This window comes from Erithacus rubecula (genome assembly GCF_903797595.1).
Source record: "Erithacus rubecula genome assembly, chromosome: 2".
Lineage (NCBI taxonomy): Eukaryota > Metazoa > Chordata > Aves > Passeriformes > Muscicapidae > Erithacus > Erithacus rubecula.
In genome coordinates this window covers 67,938,215-67,959,083 of record NC_136685.1, presented here as the reverse complement: position 1 = coordinate 67,959,083, position 20,869 = coordinate 67,938,215, and the positions used below count along the sequence as shown (strand labels likewise).

At 38.1% G+C, this 20,869-nt stretch overlaps 1 protein-coding gene across 1 annotated transcript in view; it reads right to left on the bottom strand.

Moving 5' to 3' along the window:
- PCNX2 (pecanex 2) overlaps positions 1-20,869 on the bottom strand; it is a 148,286-nt gene that overhangs the window by 38,166 nt on the left and 89,251 nt on the right. Inside the window, exons 22-24 of the mRNA XM_079297526.1 lie at positions 18,894-19,002; positions 14,294-14,423; positions 541-599 (exon numbers count right to left, since the gene is read on the bottom strand). Of these exons, the coding sequence (XP_079153652.1) occupies positions 541-599; positions 14,294-14,423; positions 18,894-19,002 (298 nt within the window). The remainder of the gene's footprint in view (positions 1-540; positions 600-14,293; positions 14,424-18,893; positions 19,003-20,869) is intronic.

Here is a 20,869-nt window from a genome sequence, read left to right as displayed (position 1 = left end):
TCAGTGTGGCCTGGGAAGTTGCTTTGCATGGCATAGATTGGTGCTCATTTAATGCACTGACACCCAGCAGAGCAGCCCACCATCTTTCCTACTTCTTCCTCTTGCAAGTTTTCCAACTTCCCTTCTCCCCCCTCTCAAAAAGGTTTCTCTCCAGGGAAGAGCAGATACCTGTCAGCCCAAACTGCTCAGTGGTAGGGGCACCTCTAACTTGCTGCTTTTTTTCCAAAACCTTTCCTTGCCCACAGCTGACCTCTGAGCCTAGATAGGGTGGCTGCTGCATATTCCACACAAACACCAGTGCTATGATTAATCAAACAATTGGCAGTCCAGCAGCTTTCTCTGATAAGCTACACATAACCGAGGAATAAATTTACTCATTGGGTCACACGACTTCAACTGCTCTGCTACATTTAAAATGCTCTGGTTTGTACACACAATACTTAAACCCTTTGCATCTCTTAGCTTTCCCAGCAAAGCCTCACCAGTGTAATATATCATATTTTGCAAATCAAACAAGACACCCAAAGTTCCAGGCCATACCTGCATCCTTTTCAATCTGAATTGCCAGTCTGGTGTTGGAATGGTCTGATCTTTTGGTGCTGGAAATAAAGACATGTTTACAGCCAATTCTTTTTTTTAAAATAAACAATTCTCACAATAAACACTTTCTTTGTTTAACACTTCTTCATTTTGTGCTTACATAACTAGCCAGCTCACACTAGTCCATTTGTCAGGCATATATAGTTATTTCAGGTCAGTATTGCTATTAATACTGTAGCTTATCAGCACATTCTTTCTGCCTATTTTCCTTCTTGTGGGGCACATTCAGAATTTGACACCTGACACAACACTATGTACTTAAATAATTGAACTGGCTCCAGAAACAGATCAGCCAGGTGCCACCAAAACAGTGAATAGAAAGAATATTTAATCAGTCTTTCTTTCCTTCTAAGCCTTAAGGGAAACAGCTGGACTCAAGGAGTTTTCTTTCAGTGAAAAGATTTCTATGGGTGTGGAATACTTTACTTAGTTTCATATTTAGCTAGGCAGCAACAGGAGAGTCCCTGGTCATTCTTATTGCTTGAAAAAGAGTAAATTAGAGGGGCTTAGTTCATAGAGGCACTAACCCTGTCACCCTTATGAATAGCACATTCCCTAGTCAGTATTTTCACTGTAGCAGTGGAATATAAACAACATAGGAAAAATTATTACAGAAGAGAAGGCAACTAAAAAGGTAGATTGGATTGAGCTTGTATTATTACCTGCAACAAAAGACACTACTAAAACAAGAAAATAAGGAATGAGTAAATCAGTGTGGGCCAGCATGTGCTAAACAGAAGAGAATGATTGCTGTGGTGAGTAGGAATATTCAACACCAAGTCCAAAGCATCTCCCAGGCACCCAGGGGTAGTTGGGGTAAAAGTGGAACTCTGGCTAATGAAAAATGCTACAGTTAACATCAATTTCCTTGAAATACTGCTCTGGCACGGGTATATAAGGATTTCAGGACACTTCATTAAGAATATTACCTCAAAAGTTTTTCCCTCAATCACTAGCCTTAACAGAAGACCTACCTATCTATCAAATATGTAAATGTGATCTCTCATTCATTGGAAAATGAGATTAAAGCAAAACCAGGAAAAGGCCCAAACAGGAGTCAAGCATAAGGTTACATGTGACAGTGGAGAGGGCTCACCTGTACGAAGGCCTGCAAGCACAGGGGAGAAGAGCCACACCACCACTTTCCCTGGCATGGGATCCAAGGGAGACAGCCAGGTGTGGCCCTCATCATGTCCCTGGTGGAACTGCAGTGAGACTGGCATGGCTGGGTGGGACTGGCTGGGGTCTGGCTGGTGGCATGGGGAGCAGAGGGGCCAGAGGAGATTTTAAACAGGCTGGGGATGGGCCAGTCAACCTCCACAGCCTGAATTTAACTATTCACTGTGAAACTGCAGACATGCCCCAAGGAAGACAGCAGCAAAGAGGGATCGCTTCTAAGGGATGTTTTCAAACAGCTTAAGTAACCCTGAAAAAGGATGATGTAAAGATAATGTTGTCTTTGAAATACAGCAGAGACTCAGTACTGGTTTGCAGGATTTTGTGAGTTACTTCACGCTGAATCCAGCTGGAAGAAGGATGCCACTGATGTGTTACAAAGTCTTTTCATCCATTCCCTGCAGCATCCCCAAAAAAGTTGTGGAAAACTGACCAACAGAAAAATTGCACACAGGTTTCCATGTAGTAGACAGAAGAGGAACAGATTTGCTTTCGTTCTACTTCCTACCAAAAGCAATTTTTTTATTTAAAAAGGAATTTTTTTCTTTAAAAAGGCACGTTCTCTACTTAGCAAAAAGTAAGATTGAGAAAATAAGTATTAATTAAAATTATTTGTAATTTAAATTATTTGTAATTAATATTAGTATATTATCTACATATATTAGCATCTTATTTGAAGCATTATTTATCTTCCTGCTTCTGTTTGGCTCAGCTCATTGTAACTGCAATTATAATTTCCTATTCAACAAAAAATGGTAATGGGGGGGAAGGTCCTTCTAAGCAGTTCAGAATATAAAGAATCATTTTATTATAAAAAGGTTGTCAGAATTCTTCCACCCTGATATATATCCACCTGCATATGCAAAAGTAAGCATAAACATTAGGTTGTGGAATTCAATCAATTTTCTATTCTCAGCAGGAAAACACTGCTGATTTCCAAATGTGCATGTTTTAAGATTATGAGACGCTTTATTAACTTTCAGTTCCTCTGAAGTCAGTGTGGTAGTGTAAGGAAAAAGTTAATACTATTCTTTACCCCAGTTTCTTACCATTTCTGTTCTGGAGGCACATTGAGACCCATAAAATCAACCAATACTTCAGAAAATTCTAATCTATAATAAACAGGAATTCTTTTGCCCAGCACAGAGCTCTGGGTCTATTTCTTCCCCTCCCTCTCTTATTTTTTTCATTTGACAGAAAGATGCATTAAACAATCAGGGAAAATCACAAGTGCTTTGGGACACTCCAAGATAGATGATGCAGCCTGACTGGGAAAAAGGGAAGAAAATAGAACAGCTCTCACAAACAAAAAAAACCCAACAAAGCAAAATAAGGCTCCATTAAGGCTTTGTTTAGCAGCTAAAACATTTGCCTTGAGACATGAGATAAGAATTTACCTTTTCAGACACTACTAGAAAAACTCAGCTATAATTATGAGGTATAATTTTATTTCAATTTTAAGACCAGGGGTAATATATACAGTTCATAAAGCAAACTTCTGTGCTAAAATTCAACTTAGTTGAATAAATGTTTGTCAGGTAATCAATTCTGGATTTTAAAAGTCTTCTACAATTATTAGTAACCAAAGCTGTGTTTGTGTCTTCTTGAAGGCAATGGGAATTTGCATGGGATTAAACTATAATCCACTACACCTAACAATCAAACCAGCAACACCTTTACTTCTCAACCAGGACCTCTCACTGTGAACTTTTGGGATTAGTAGGTGATTTGGGCTTTCCTCCAGTGGCCTCTTACTTGATATTTGGTCGTTACCACTCATCCAATGTGATAATTAGCTCATTAATTGAATTTCTTCCCGAATTGCATTATTTTATGCAAACCAAGTACTGTACCTCCAGCAATTGCCCTAGAGAAAAAGTGATTGTGTTGGACTGTCTTCAGCTAAGTCTTCAGCAATTTTAAAGCCAACATCCTGCTTAGTTCCTGAAATATCTATTTCATGGTCTTTTAATCCCCCATTTGCATAGACACTGGGATAACCCACTGGTTTGTGTAGCACTGTTCATGGCATTAAAATTATTGCTTCCTTTTGCAAAAAAATTAAGTCACTTCCTATATTCTCTTTCCCAAACTCCCTATATTCTCTCCTCCCACTTCAGTTTCCCAATTTCCTTAGAAAGATAGAAAAAAGGCTGAGGAGGATTAAGGCAGTCTGGGGAATATAGAGAGTATATTGAGAACCAGGTAAATTGAGGAAAATAAATAAATCATTGCTGATTTAATAATGCTAAATAAATCGTTATTTCCAGAAGATCAAAATGAAATTCCAGCTGTTCTATCTGCCCTGCTGCTGCTGAGTTTTTCCCCAAAACACAAATTCAAGATTTCCAGGATTCCTGCTGTGTAGAAGAGGATCTCTACTTTGAAAGAGAAGAAAACAAAGAAAAGCAGTTTCCCTCTGGGAGATGCAGAGATGCCTTTCTAGGGTTGATCCAAAGTTTTTCTTTGTCTGTGTCCAATGAATTTTAATCTACTTTTCGATGACATCTAACAGGCAAATTTAAAAGAGAGAAACTTTACTGTACTGCAGCCCTATGATTATTCATGAGAATCTGGAAAAAAAATCTTCAGTATTTTCCTGTGAATGCCTAATGCTGCTGGCTCTATAAACAAAGGCTCAGCATTAAAAACACAGTTAACAGTTGTCTACAATGTGAGGCAGGACGAGAATGACATGGCAGAATAAGCAGGCATCCATCAGTATTTGAAGGACACCAGAGGTAAAAACAATTATATTAATTGGAAGAGGAAGGACACTGAAGTAGTTTTAAATCAATTTCATCTGAAAGACAGAATGATTTCAGTGTGGTTTTAACAGCAAGGGCTGACAGCCTCTTCGTGCATGACCCTGCCCAGGTTTTCTGGGCAGCTGCATGGAAGATACAACTTGGGTTTAGCTCACATTTAAAAAGAGGGATCTCTTAAAAGTGAAAGCAATTTTTCCTTCCTGATCACTCCATCCAATTTTTATTCTTTAGGCTTTCTTCCTCCTCTCTTTCCCTGACTGGGCCTTTGCTTTATCTAACAACAATAGAAAGTGTCTTTGGTTGCACACTAGGAAACTGTGGGAGGTCCAAGGTATAAAACGTCTCAGTTGTTAAAGACAGCACAGTAGAAGCATCCTTTTAAAACATAGAAAGGTCTTATTATCAATAACACTTCCCATTCTTAGAATTTCTTCACTTTCTTAAAAAGTTTTTTGCAACTGATTTTGAGGCTTCTTGGGTTTGTTTGAGGTTTTTTGTGGTCTGTCTGTTTTTCTAATATTTTGGAGGTTTTGGGTTGGTTTTTTTGTTGCTGTGGTTTGTTTAAGTGAGTGATAAAACCAGAGTCATCTGCTGAGATGACTCAGCATGTTTATTTGGCATATTCCAACACCTGTCTGGAAGTTTCTACACTTCTGCAGCAAGGGAGATGAAATTGTGAGGTGCAAACTTGAGATCAAAAGCTGAGTGCCCAAACATAGGTTAAACAGCCTACCTTAGTGCTCTGACATTCAAAGGTTTAGCTGGGGAATTAATCTCTTATTTGTAAACAAGGTGATTTAAGCATCTGCAAATACTCACTAATGCTTTACTAAAATGCCATAAATATTCCTGCTTTTGTCTTATTTAATTTCTTTCCCCTTGTCTAAGTATGCTTTTCCTTTTAAAAGAATTACTGTCATCAGATTATTTTTTACTACACAATAGAAGAAGCTTTATAAGTGGAAAGATTATGCAACTGCACAGAGGTTTTTTGTGTGCACTCTTGAGGATGTAAAAAAGGTCAAGATCCTGGTCCAGGTTCCTCTAAGGATGGGCTTAGCACAGGACTCTGCTTCACCGCTGGACCTCGCTGTCTGCAGTTGAAACAAATGCTTTTAATTTAAAAGCAAATGTGTTAATAACTTTACACAAATACAGGTATCTGAAATAGTACATATGAGTGTTGTTCTTCTGTTGTTCCTACTATGAGCCAACATAAACCTTATAGGAAAGGTGAAAAAGGGCTGTGCCCAGCCCTGGGAAAGGAGCTCCACAAGACTGATTCACTTGGGCTCTGCACTGATGGGCCTGTGAGTGAAGCAACAAAAGCCTGAGAAACTGAAAGAAGATGGAGAGTAGAAAGGAGGTGATGAGAAATGTCCTGCTGAAGTTTTCACCATAGAGAGTGACAACAGACGGGGGGAAAAAAAACAAAACCAAAACAAATGTTTGGAACTGATTCAGCAAATGAGGCCAAGATGTTTTTCTCCTTTACTCCACACAAAGAAAGAAACATTGTTTAAACATCATAAAAGGAGGAAAGGATAAAAAGGCATTTCAGAATTCATTCTTGATATTATTACTGCTGATAACAAAGTGTTTTCATGCTTTTTCAGTGTGCAATATTATAATAGCATATATTTAAGATACTTTAATTCTCACTTTCAGACTCAATGTGATTGCTTAATAATAAAATTATAACCTAGAAATGGCAAGAAAGTATGAGGAAATACAAGACCAAGACAAAGACTGGTCTCCTAAAGAAAGCCTGTGTCAGAAACACTAGGTTAGTTCACTGCAGGGTTTTCCATATCCACATTTCTCACCAAAAGATGAAGGGAGACAAAACAGAAGCTAACCAAGCCATTCCAGTGCTACAACATGCAAATGCAGCATCAGTGACATTGAAGAACAACAAAAATCTTACTGCTACTGTGCAGTTGTACAAAATCCAGTCTAAAAGAGGGATAACTTTCAACACTCCTGGGGTTTTTTTAACTACAAGAATTGTTGAGAATGTTAATAATTTACAGCATTCGTCTTAGTATCCTCTACAGTACTCTTCAGACTGAAAACATCTCTGATATTTTGAGAGCAAATACTGCTAGTCAAAGGACTTTAAAGAAAGAAAAAAATCCCACCAGCTTTCATTCAGTATTTACCCAGTCTCAACTGGCACAAAGTTTCAGAGGCAATCCTCAGTTGCAATGGTGACACAATTCTGCATTTTGTACTATCTCAGAAAGAAGAGATGGTTCACATTTTGCTCTTACAAGCCCCAAGGCAACCTGGGTCCACTGCATACTTTTGCAGATCAGGAGACAACCAAGATCCATGCATGCTGCAGCATGAACTGCTACCTGTGCACAACGTGTCTTATGACCTTGGTTAGAATGGTTACACTTGGTGAATACCAGTTTTCACATTTTAACAAAAGTGGCTTGAATAAGCATTTCCTTGAATGTAAAGTTTAGGTTTAGTACCCCAAACTTCAGTTTGCCCCTAAATGTTTGATTCAGTTAAATCAACACAGAACGTGATCTATGATATCCAAGTGAATGGATGAACACTTGCTAAGAACACTTATTCTTATGAAGACCCATTTCAAGGGATTCCCAATATTTGACATGACAGAAATTTTATGAGTTAACTTGATCTCATTAGATTTACATAATTTGGAAGCTAATGACTAGATGAACAGCATTATAAACCTTTAATGCCACTGTATATCCACACACACTCCTACAACACTACATGTACCCTATTTCTGATGGAAGTCTATTATTGTCTTTCACATCCTGTTGCTTCCTTCCTTTCCAAATACATATTTAAAAGCTCTCCTCTACCATGCTCATGATTTCTTCTCCTTTGTAGGTCTGAGTTCCTGCTTACCCATGCATATTGGGTTACCCCCTCAGATACTTCAGTGCATGCCTTTTCCTTTCTGCCCACCCACCCCTTTCTCTTTTCCTTTCCATTTATGCCACTTACAGTTTTGATCTCCACTTGTGTTCCTCCTGATCTCAGCATGCATTCCCTTTCTGATGTCTCCCTTCTGTTTTTAGTCTGTCCTCTTAGAATGATTCAGTGAATTGGAGTAGTGAATGCATCTTTAACTCAGCAGGGAACTACAGAGCACTGAATCAGAATACATTCCCAATTAATTATCACACATATGGCTCCTATTCAATTAGCCTCAATTTGTTTTATAGACTGCCAGGGGCAAAAATTTGAGAAGAAGAGATGTTACCAGTTAAAGAGATACTGCCAAACAGTTAAACTACATCTTTGAATTTTTCTATAGCCTCTCTTGAGTGTGAAACTCCAGGCAACTCAGAAAACACTTATTTTAATACCAAACCTACTTGATTAAAGGTGCCTGGTTTTCCCTGCCCATCCTTTCTCATGTTTTCCCAGTTCAGTGTGACTCCACACATGGAGTCAAGTGATGAGGTGAGGAGTGGGCTGGAGAGGAGGTGTGCACAACTCCATGCTACAGCAGGTAGCCAAAGGGGCACTCATGGTCACTTGCTCCAGGGGAGATCACAGCTCAAGACACTAAAGAGAAGGTAGTTTCTAGAAGTGTTTATCTTAGTCTGGGGCTGTACTTGAAACAACACCTCCCACACCTGAACTCTGTGGCTTTGTCACTCTGCAAAGCTCTGCACTGAATGGAATTAAAAACTCCCAAACCAGGCAAGTGTTGCAGGTACAAGTCCATGGGCAGTACTGGTGGTGTACAAAATAGAGAGTGGTTACACACTACAGCAGGAAGCAGACAGGGAAAGGTCTTGAGAAGATAATCAGATGAATAAGTCTAATGAGAAACATGCAATTTCAGAGAGCTCATGAAGGCTGAAGTACACACAAAGATGTTCTTTGTTCTTCAAACGTTTTTGGTTTTCTCTATTCTCTCCCCAGTGCCACAAATGGCCCTGGAGAGCAGGGAATAAACTTCCCAAAGACCAGTTTATACTCATTGTTTAAAGAGAGGAGCATGTTGGGGTTTGGGTTTTTTTTTAAATCATCTCTATTGGGAAATCTGCCAATCTTAAGAGAAGAGAAACTAAGGAAAAATGGCATCAACTTGCTAACATTTCAGTTTTTGCACTGCTGCCAGCCAGAGACTACCACTTACAACTGCATCAATGGTATACTCAAGGACACCAAGTCAGGCCTAAGCATCCCTCAGTATAGGCTGTGGTTTATCAGTACAGGCTGGATTCTCACAGATGTAAGCACCTTTGAAATTTCCAGAAAGGCTCTCACCAAATTTTACGTACTTGTAAATAGGATTGGTAAGCCCTTCTGATTTGGAGGCAATACCCCAAAAATTAAGACCAAAAACCATTCATTCATTGGTCCTATTTGTTTTGATTTACAAATCCCATGTACTAATAAGCACCCATTTCAGGTTTGTCTGCACACTGATACTTATTTATAATATTTATACTATTTTGAAGAGTTCTAAATTAACTCAACTCTCAATAAAAGCCTGGAGGAGCCCTGAGGCCAGCTCAGTGAAGACCTCTCTTAGAAGAACTACAGTCACCAAAGGGACCAGCATTCATCAATGAGTAATAGCTGTGAACAAAGGCACTAGAACCTCAGTTCATTTCAGACCAAACAGAAACACAGTGCTTCTTTCTGGTCAGTTCATAAAAACAGGACAGAAATAGAGGCAGCCAGAGGGAAACACAAAAAATTTGCAGAGAAATCAGTTTGGAAGAAACTAAAATAATTGCAATGAACAGTAAAACTCAAGGCTACAATGTGGCTTTTAGACCAGGTAGCTAGAAATATTCAAGAAAGTTTGAACCCTAAGTAGAGCAGTCAATGACAGTAGTTAGAACTACTATATCTCATAACATATGATTTGATATTTGATGAAATAAGGCAAACACTATCTCCTGTCAATTATTGGGAAAAAAGGGGAAAAATGCTGAAGTTATGCTATTCATTCAAAATCAAAGTCCGAGCTATTACTGAACTATAAACATCTGCTGCAGTTGTTCCTCTGTAAATACCTCTACTATGGAGGTCTAAGAATATGTGAAAAATCAAACAACACAGCAAGAGAAAGACTAAGAAAAAAAAAATCCTGTCTTAAAGAGAACAACTTAAAAGGTCTGAGTGTGCAGATCCCAAATGAAGCACATGTACAGTTACGGGTGAATGACATTTTGTGTTTGGAGCAGGGGTTTTAACAGCTGTAACAGATGAGCAGGCTCACAGGGAAACCAGAGGCACCAGCATGTGTTAAAAAGAAGCATTTGGAAGTTGGAGGCCCGTTCTTTTATGGAGAAAAAGGGAGGGAGCAGCCAGGTACTTTTCACAGCTCCCTTTCCCACACATGTGCATAATGTGGGGTGAAGCAGAATTACGTGTACATTGGGAAAACTCTTCCCATTCCACCTGCAGGCTGTCTGCAATGGGCAGGTCAAGTGAGCAGGCAGGAAAGGAGAAGAAAAAGCCATCTGCACTACATATGAAGCAGGGCAGGTTTTCCTCACCCTCCATTCCCAGCTGCATTAACCCTACAGGTGGTTATTTTCCAGACCACAATAACTGGAACAATAACACAGTGATACACTTTTTTAAAAGATGGAGAAAAGAAAGGCTTGCTCACATAGCCCCAAACAGAGAGGCATCCTGTAATGCCAGTCTGAGATAACTGGCAATTTAATCACAGCCTCTTTAGAGGCACTTAATTAATTCAGTTACACCACTCTATAATTCATTCAAGGTGCTTCAAAGCAAATGCAAGCTGTGCCTTACCCAAAAATAGGCACCGAATCAGAATAATAGAAACAGGAAGGTGCAGGAGAGACAAGCAGCTTGTAAACAGTGAAATCTCCAGATTCCTGATGGCAGTTTGCTGTTTGTGGGGACAAGTCACAGCTGCAGCAGAGAACAAATAGGCTGTTCATGTGATCCAGCTGTTAGACTCATTGAGGAATAAAAGTAAGCTTTCTACTCTGTTCTGTCATTGTCATATCCAAAATACAAAGAAAGATAAGAGGAAGGGAGGAGAAGGACAGAGTCAGGCTGCAGCATAACAAAATATTTGAAAAAAGAGCAAAAGCAGAGGAATTGAACAATAGTGTTTGGACAAAAACTTTATGCTTTAAAGCACCTATACATTAAACAAGATTTACTGCTCTTTCCTTTTCTCTCTCTGGCATTCACAGCCTAATCATTCCAACAGCTGTGAAAATAGGGACTAAAAGAGTTGTCTTCAAACTGGGAAGCAGGACATAGGCCAATGGCTGGACAAAAGTGTCACAGCAAACTTTCCTTTGCAAAAAAACAAACCCAAAAATAACAGAGAGAGAAATAAAAATTCTCATCATTCAACTCTCACAAGGTAACCAGCTCACAAGCAGCAGCCCAGCTTCTCATTTCACACCCCTCTCTTTCCAACAACAAAGGCAGCAAAAGCTGCAAAACTGTGATTTCAAGAGCTCTTCATTCTCAATCACCTTCCTTAATGCCTTATTTTTTCTTCTTTTAAGACATCCTTTTCCCCTCTGAAGGGTACCTGACCTCAGTGATGCATTGGTGTAGTAGACCCTGCCCTTCAGTGAGTACCAAAGGGCACAGTAAAAGCAAACAGCATCTGCTGATGACAGGGGAGAACACCCATGCTTTGTGCACACACCACAGGAACCCAAACAGGCACAGCATGACTCCTGAATTTTGAAGAGCCTGTTAGGAATTTCACAGTTTGCTTACTATCAAAATGAATCCCTTTTTCTTTTTTTTGCACACTTGAGTCCTTCAGCTCCTTGAAAAAACAAACATTTTAATTCACCAAGACTTTCAGCTCCAGCTTGCATGATCTAGAATGGAAGAAGCTCAGTCAGAGAAACCAGAGGATACAAACTCCTCTTTAGCCAGCAGAAAAAGTGGGACTAAAAGAAATCTGGAAACACAAGATACATGTGTGTACACTCAGAAAACACCAGATAGGGACAATCAAACTAACACTTTAAGGAACAGAGGAATCAGTTACTCAGCACTCAGACTACTGGTCTAGTACCCTGCTCAAAGTTTCAACTTTGGATTCACTCTACCAAAAATGAACTGGACTTTTTTTCCCCTCATTTAATTTTAGGCTGTTGGCCCAAAAGAGATGCAAAAATAATTCTTCCTGAAGTGAAACAACAATGAAGTTTGCTTGACATCAGAAAAATGTGCAAATGCTGATTACAATCAGTACAGAAATGACAATCTAAGAAAACAATATAATTTATGACTTGAAAGAAAAACAATTTTGATACTTAGACTGTTAGTCAAAGTTGTTTTCAGTTATTACAATTAAGAGATTAAATTATATTAAAAAAAGAACCCTGGAACTGACAATATCTAACTTCATGTAACTGTAAATGAATTATTTGTAGTTCGTATGTGATAATTTAATGTAGTCATCAATAGGGCAAGGAAGTGTTTGAAAATGAGTATATGAAGCAGAGAGAAAAAAACACTATATAAAGTACATTGAAGGTAGCTTTCCCTTGGGTAAAGTTCCTGTCAAGAAGCAGTGAGTATGGAAACAGGAAAAAAAAAATCTCCAAGAGCTTCTGCTTTGTATGAACTCCTATCAGGCAACATTGCAGTGAACTTGTGAATTTCCATGAATACCCTGAGCTGATCTTGGAAAAACTGTCAATGCACTCCAAAAAAGAAATCTGTACAGCAACTGCACTATCTGTTTGTTCTGTTTTGTGTTAAATAACCTTAAAACTCAGTGCACATTTGGTTGTAAGGAACTGAAGCCCAAAGACAGGCAAATGAGCAGAAGCCAGAACAACTTTCATTCCAGCTCAAGTTCCTGATCCTAAATCCACAGCTCAAAAAAAAAGATAAAAAGAAAAAAACAACAAACAACCAAACAATTATTCTATCCCTTTGAATTTTTGAAAATTTAAAGGTCAAAAATCCAAAGTAGTAAGACAAGGCTCATTAAGTTCATTCAATTAATTGAAATATTTTGTAGAAAATTTCCTGCTTAATACAAAACTACTCCCCTTCATTGCCTTTTTCTATCTTTTCACATTGTCCTTTTAATTACACAGGAGCTTTGCAGTCCAACTCTCATTCTGGTTAGCTCCTCATGTAAATGGAAGTAAGGCAAAGGAGAATCAGAAGTACTAGAGACAAAATGAATACAGATTTAGAAGAAATCATTCCACGTAATTATTCTGAGATTCCACAGGTTCAGGCAAAGACTTATTTCACTTTGATGACAACCTGAACTATCTACAAGGCTGTTTTCTACTTCTGAAAGGTTTTTGAGAGGCAAGGTTATGGTTTTTGTTTTAAATGAGATCATAGAAGACACAGTAGAATTTCTAACAATCAAAAAAGAACCATTTTTTACAAATAATAAAATAAGCCTTCTGATTGAAGACAAAGTTGTGCTTATTTTGAAAGCACAAGTGGTGCTGGATTAAAACATTAAAAGGGTTTGGTTTGCTGCACTTGAGGTTTTACAGTTTGTGGATAAAATAATGATCTTGCTTTGTAAAACTATTAGCATCAAGTTCTTCACTTCTTTTAGTGGGAATCACAGATGGTCACTACTGATGAAAACAAGTCACACATATACCCTTGTTAAACTATTAAGTATCAACCATTTCTTGATACTTCCTGTGAATATCTCCTGCTCATTTTATATCAAAAGATTAGACAAACCAAAAGCAAATATAAATGCCCCCCTCTGTCTCTCTTGACAATATCTTAAAACTTGACACTAACTTAACGATATGGCAATGTACCTTCAGCAGAGGTTGGTTCTCTAGAAAGGGAACTGCATGCCTTCAAAATGCTCTGGTTGAAGTCAATTGTAGCAGATGTTAAAATTCTCATTTCCTACTTAATATCATTCAAAGTTTCCTTCCAAAACTGCATAGCTGTCTGTGGGATTAGTGATAGTTTTCTGCCTTTCCATAATTGTCCTCCACACCCAGTAATAAAGACGTGAGAGAGAATTTTGTTAAGATCTAGTCCCAGTGTGCAAAATTCAGCTCCTCTTGAAAGGTTTCCACAAATCTCATCACATTCAGAAACAAATACAAAGCCTCTTTATACAACTTGGCTTTGTCTGATTAATTTCTTTACAGATGAGTACACATTCACTCACTGACACAGGACAAAATGCAACAAAATAAAACTCTTCAAACTAAGAGACATCAGCAGCACTAACACATGAGGTGTGGTAAGTGTACAGCTCTTCTCAGTGGTGAGGCCAAGCCCTGACTTGGCCAATGTAATTTTCCCTTTGTGCCTTATATCACAGTTCTGCAGCTGCAGTTACCTGCTGCATCCCACAGGGTAGCATTTAATCAGCCTAGTTAGTATAAAATGTATTTATGGAGTCTGACTGCAAGTGCCAAATGCTTCACAGATTTAGTTGCTAGCACTAGCTAGCAAGACAAAAAAGGTTTACAACTGGGAGTTTTACTGCTTATTTCTTTTACACAGCATTGTTACTGTGTGTCTGTTACTGTGTACAACAAATGCAACATGACGCCTCATCTGTAACATACCGAGAATTGCTTATATCCATTTTCAAAAATAGCCAAGTAACCATGGAAAAGTAAAACACCAGAAACAAGATTCAAAGATTAACCTCTCATGCCCTAATTTAAGGATTACCTTTGGAAACAAACATACCACCAGAAATCAAACCAATGAGAGCAAAACCTTTACAAATAACAAGGGTAGAAATTTTTGAATAGTCTTACTTGTAGTTTTTCTCCCAGAACTTGACTGGTCGTGCGTACGATGCGATGAAGATGACGCTACCCAGAAATGGACTCAGTGGTGTAGAAAAGACTGAAGCAGCCAGAGTTTGAAAAAAAAGCATAGCGGAGTCTGAAAACTGCAAGTTAAGGTAACATGGAAAGGGAGGAAGGCAGGTAGTGCCAAATCACACATTACCAGCATGTAATCAGTGGCTCTTCAATGCTACAGTTTTATTATCGGGGTGGCCCTGTCTAATCTCTGCCTGAGGACAGATGCTAAGCAGAAGCAGAGCAGCAAACACCTTGCCCAGCTACCTAAGCTACCTTCTGTAACATAAAAGTGCCTTTGCAGAGTCTGATGCACAGTTTAAAACACACACACACAAGGAAGAAACCAATCTCTTGGAAATTATTTGTTCTCCGTACTGGAGTCTTGCTTTCGTGTCCAGTGTTCCATTCTATGGGTTTCTGTTTGTTTTGGAATGACATGGTATGTGGAGAAACTATGTCTCTATACTCCAACCTGCTGCTTCAAAGTCATGCTTTGATGACATTGATTCTTCCTGAGAATTTACTATTCCATGCTGATCAAAAGCTAAAAAATGCTCAGTGTTTCACACTTCTTGAAATATATAAGAAATGAGAAGGTGAGGACAGGGGAATAGTAAGTATCACACATAAATATCATAATGAATGTCTCAACCCATAGCTTACTTTAAATGCAGTCATATTTCAAGCTGCTGGAAAGCAAGTTAGGAGATGGATAAGGACACTGAAAAAGATGCAAGTTAAAAGAAAAGTAAATAAATGCAAGAAAATAAAATATTAGGCCTAAATTCTTCATTAATTCATACTACATCCATGAAATTTAAGGAAAAATACTTTCAAACTGCCATAATAGACCAGTTGACATTCTTCCTCCTTGGGAGGGAGGTTCAAAGTAAAGAAGCTGTGAACTAAAGGAACTACTATCAATGGACAGTGATCAAGCACATCTCAAACTAAATTTCAGGTAAAATCACTCAATAACCAGAGTGCTTTAGCTTACCCTCTTGTAGCAATATACTGCACGTGTGCCCCACAATCCTTCAGACTTTCCAGAAAGCCCATTTTAACAAAAGTAGCATCATTCTTGGTACAGCATTTCCAATAAAACTGCTAGTTAGCCACACTTTCAAAGCCATTTGAAATATCTAGAAACAAGTATTTGCCAAAAGAAACCTTTTAAATCTCTCAACCTTACTAAAAAGACAGTGGTCTGTAATGGTGTCTTTGTGCATTAGAGAGATTGAAAAATAAGTTGCCCTGAGAATCTAAAGTTTAAAAAAGTGACAGAGAGCACAGAGCAGAAAGCAAGTGCACCAAAAAAGTCAAACTGTCACATTACAGTGCAGTCATAACCAAGCACTGGCTGTGAAAGATGAATAAGTATTTACAAGTGTCAGATAAGGGAAGGAGGCACCAGAGCTAAAGAGAGAAAAGAGAGCAGAGGACAGATAAGGGCAGCAAACCAAGTTTTTTTAAAGTTGGTACTAATATAATGATTGATTTTAAAATTGCCACCATCATGAGCTAAGGCATTTTGCACACCACTGTGAATCTTTCTGTCTTAGACATAATCAGCAGCAACAGGGCTTTTTTTTTCCTCAAAAGACATAATGCTCTACTAAATGGACAACAGAAGACATTACCCATTTGATTTGAATTGTTTCATATCTATAAGCCTGTCATGAGAGCAAGTAACAGCACCTGACTCTCTTATGCATATTTAATGTGTGCAGTGGGCAATTATCTGTTGCGGGGTATTTTTATTTGAGGATATACATTTTTTTGTATTAGGTAATTATTTATTTAATTTAAATACCAATGATTTAACTGTGTCTAAGTAAAAAAGAAGTGCCAAAACTTACAGGCATACTTTCTTCTACTATGACTCAAGCCAGGTTTCCTGAGTACCATCTTTGTTAGATTACATTGTTTAAAAGTACAACTTGTTTCTTTGTGAATAATGGATTTTCTTTCTAGTATGGCCAAAATCAAATTTTGAGAACAAAAACTCCAAAGCTAGCAACTCTTCAACATTAAATAAAACACTCTCTTTGAGGATTAATTCTTGCAATTCAAAAATCTGTTTAAATTCAAACCAGCTTCAAAACAAGTGACAGACTGACATTTTGAAACTCTTTCATCCCCTTCTTTTAACACAAAACTACCCAGAGTAAGGCCAGCTCAGATCCTCTGTTTCTCAAAACCCACATTTTTACTTGCAATTACTACAGGTCTGTTCCAGGCACACTATCACTTAGGGGATGGGAAAACTGACTGTCACAGAGCTGTGTTTTCTGATGTTACAGCTGTAATCCTGAACAACCAAAGCAGAAACTCTCCCCAACAGGATAATCTCAACTACAAACTTTTTTTTCCCCTCCAATTTCACTGTTCCCTTTCTAGGTTAAATCTGTCTTTGAACTACAAACTACACTGACTTTCTCAGTGTGCTGATATTTCTAAATGCATAAACCCATCTTACCCTCTTAAATGCTAGGAAGTGCAGATGCAGATCTGTCCTCAAGTCTGAAGTCCATTCCTGTTCCTGGTCTTTTAGGATTAAGAGGGACTTTGAAGGGTCACTTAGTCCATCTAGCAGCCACAAGCAGGATCAGCTAAACCTATATGACTCCTGATAGACATTCACCTAAAATCCTGATGATTTCTAATGGTGCAGACTCTACAACCTCCAAGAGGCAAAGCTCCACATGTGTTGCCCCTTGTGCCCTGCACTCAAAGGCATTAAAGTATGCTGAACTACTCATCTCACTGAGCTCTGCAGCAAAAGTTCACTCAGGCACTTCGAAATTAAAAAATTTACATCCTGTTTGCAGAACTGATTGAAGCAATTAGGAGCCACAAATAATTAACTCTGTAAAGAAATGGCAGGTTTAGTACCTCTGTAAACTGCAACATGCATTTATCATTACTGTTTGCAGGGTTATGATAATAACAAATAAAATTACTGTGCAAAGAGGCAGAGTTATTGCTGTTGTGGGAATATTAACTTCAGCATTTAACCAGTATCTTAATTGCTGCAGTGCCTTAGAAGACAGATTTGCATTTACAAAGCATACCATAAATATAAATAATAAAAAGCTAGGTTAGATCACTTTAGCAATAACTCTGTAAACAAACAAAACTCTGGTTTAACTACTTTCCATTTTGCAAAATTTAATTGGCAATTTTATCAAGAGCAAAGTTACCACTGCAGAAAGTATTTGTGACTAAAGGGAAACTTGTTGAAATATAATCTTAGTTGTTAAATGTTTTGCTAAATAAATTCATATATGTTCCCCAACAGATAATATATTTTTGTTGTGAAATTCTGGAAGGATTTGCTATAAATAACCCAGAACTCTTAGGACAGATCACTGCTTTTATAAGGCTTTCCTTCTATAAGGAGACAATCTAAAACTTTCCCTCTGGTAGTTATTCAGTGTGCACTTCACTTTCTCTGAAGCTTCCATTTATTCTTCCCATCAAGAAACATAAGCATTGTTACTCAACATTGCTTATGTTTCACAGCAAAGAGCAGACGGAAGAAATCACTCAAGAGAAAAAGTCCCAACCCTGTGGGATGAAAGGGACAAAGACATAAGTGCATATATCTAACAAACAGTACAAAGTAAACTTGCCAGTAGGTCTGAACTAGAACTGCTTTGTCAACTCTTCTTCCACAACTCTGGCTAGCAGAGAAGGAAGAAATTAAAAGGTAGTATCTGGTAATGCCTTAGATGTCAAAGAAACTAAGTTTGTTCAGTTAAAATGTTTTTTGGTTTTTTTTTTTTTTTTTTTTTTCTGTATTCAATTAAGTTTCTAACTGAATTTGAATTTAAATTGAATAATTTTTTTTTTTCTAAAAATTCAATATATACCTTTTAACACTACAGACAGGTCATTTGTAGTTCACTGAACTCTGTGTTTTACTCCCCATATGCACAAGCCTGGAGACAGCCCTGGAACAGGCACCAAAGCAGACTGCTTCTGCAGGACTGCTTTAGTGCTAACAAACAGATTTTTACTCATAAAAGAGAGTGGAAAGGTTAAAAAGGAGGATGTTTCTCAGCACCCCAATGAAAAAATTTACATTCAAATGTAAAAATCTAGCTGCTTCTGAAATTGAAAAAAATCAGGACAGTTGCAGCAGAAATTGGTTCACTGAAATGAATTTATATCTGACATACCAACTAGAAACAACTGAGTAAGAAACTAATATTTGAGAGCTCAGTCAGCCATAAGCCCAGCAATATGTCTGTCACAACATTTCTTGCTGGATGCATCAAAACTCAGTGCTGAGGACTGGGGAAGTAAGTGATCTGCAGAATGTGGCTGGGTGGGAATAAACACACCAGGTTGAGTCAGAGTTCAGTTTCCTAGTTTCAGAGCCAAAAAAAGAAAAGGGAGAAAACTGTATTTCTCAGAAGATGTTCCAAGATTTTCAAATTTTAAAGTACCTAAGAATTTCAAATCTTGTTCAAGATTATTGTAAATAAATTGCATACATGAAGAGGAACTTAAGAATAAAGAAAAACAAATTTATAAAGGATATGAGGTATTGCAAAGAGCTGAGCAAAAACATGGAATGATGACCCCCAGGCAATCTGCCAGGGTGCAATGTACGTCATGATGAACTGCAACTTCTGCAGCAGGTCCCACAGCTGAAAAAAAAAGGAAAAAAAGAAAAACATGGTCACTTCACTTTTTAGGCACTGAGATAATTTCAAAACTAGTATCTGAAAGAGACCCTTAAAAACATAAATTATATTGTATTATTAGCTTTTATAGGTATTAAAATCTTACTTCAGTAAGGCATTAAAGTACATTCTTCATTTGAAGTTCAAACTTGCAATGAGGCACATTTCTGACCCCCATGGTGAGGTAGCTCCTAGATTACCTTACAGAAGTATGTCTGCCCTAATCAGAAAGGGGGAAAACAGGTTCTGATATTCAGTGACTATATATGACCACAAGTCAGACGATTATGGGAGAAGAGACTCCAGCAGAAACCAAATACAGAGAACAGAGAAGTTCAATGTGTACATGGAAATCAGACTGACTTCTCAAGAACACAGCATTCTCATTTGTTGACTCAATGGTGTAAGCATAGGCACGGCATTAATCATGAATTGTAGCTGCATTTTCAAGACCATTGTATCAAAAAAACGTTGCATAAATATGAGCTTTTATTGCTGTGCAGTACAAACTGAAAAACACAACAAATTTATTTTTGCTTCCTGTAAAATATGCTTGGTGCTGCAACTAGCAGTTTCTGATTCAAGAATGGTGTGCATTTATTCTCTGGAATACATTCCCCCCCACCCCCAGCATTTCTCTTGGCACCAGGCCAAAACAGATCTTATGTCTCATCTATTGCAGAGTGGGCTCCTGACAAACTGTCAGGAAAGATTTGGCCATCAATAGACATTAGTTCTCAACACACACAGAAGTTGACAGTGAAACAGGAGTAAATGCAATATTTCATACCCATACAGCAAATACATGTTCAATTTCTTTACATTAAAATGCTTCCAGGGAATGTTCTCAAGCACTGCTATTGTGTGTATTTTTAAACCGTTAGAAACGCGTCTGGGAAGATTCTGGTCTGGCCCAGCTAACACTTTTCCAGACAATCTCCAGGAATCCTTTTGAACAAAAACCTTCCATGGTTCATTTCCAGGTGGCAATTCCATAACTCCACCTGGCACGCACACTGGGAGAGCTCTAAAAATCACTTGTAGCATTGACCTGTTCTGGTCTTTGTGCTACAAAACTATCAGACAGTAGCTGCTAACTTGGTACAAGCAGTGTCATGCTAGATCCAGTTAGAAGTAGTAAACGTTCCAGTTGAGATGCAACCAGTGATTCACACCTTTTTTTTTGCTTTGGCATGACTCAGATTAGGAGCAATATGTAAAGTATAGGCTACACTTGCTTTGCATAGATATGCTATTGAAAACCAAAAGCCCTGATAAAAACAAGCTGTTACAATCCCTTCAGTGCACAGCCTGGTTACCCCTACTTAGCTTGAGGAACTCATACCTTGCTAACTTTGTTTTCTGTCAAAAATACTACACTTGACTTGCAGACTGCAGCATTAAAGTAGGCAAGTAAAACTGAACTGAAATGCAAAGAGACATTTATTTATTTGAATCTTATTTAGCAGATTGTGGGGTTGCTTTTTTTTGCTTCGTTTTTATTTTTCTGAAACATCACAATGAACAGCTGCAAGAAAAATTTTATCTGCAAAAAGATTTCAGTGAAGGGCTAGAAAAAGCTAATGATTTGCATTTGAAACCTCAAAAGTTCAAAACTGCAGCACAACCCAGCAAAGTTCTGCCAGCTACAGATTGAAATCATAGAGCCATAAATCACCCCAGCTGCACTCAAAGTACAGAATTCATCAAAAGGTTTTCAAATCTCAAATAAAATTCAGGTTTTGTATTTGCTAGGAAACCAAATCGAGGAGGACACCCTTCTGGCTCCTTGTTCCAGTACATAATTTTCAGTTGTTCTTTAATATTTACA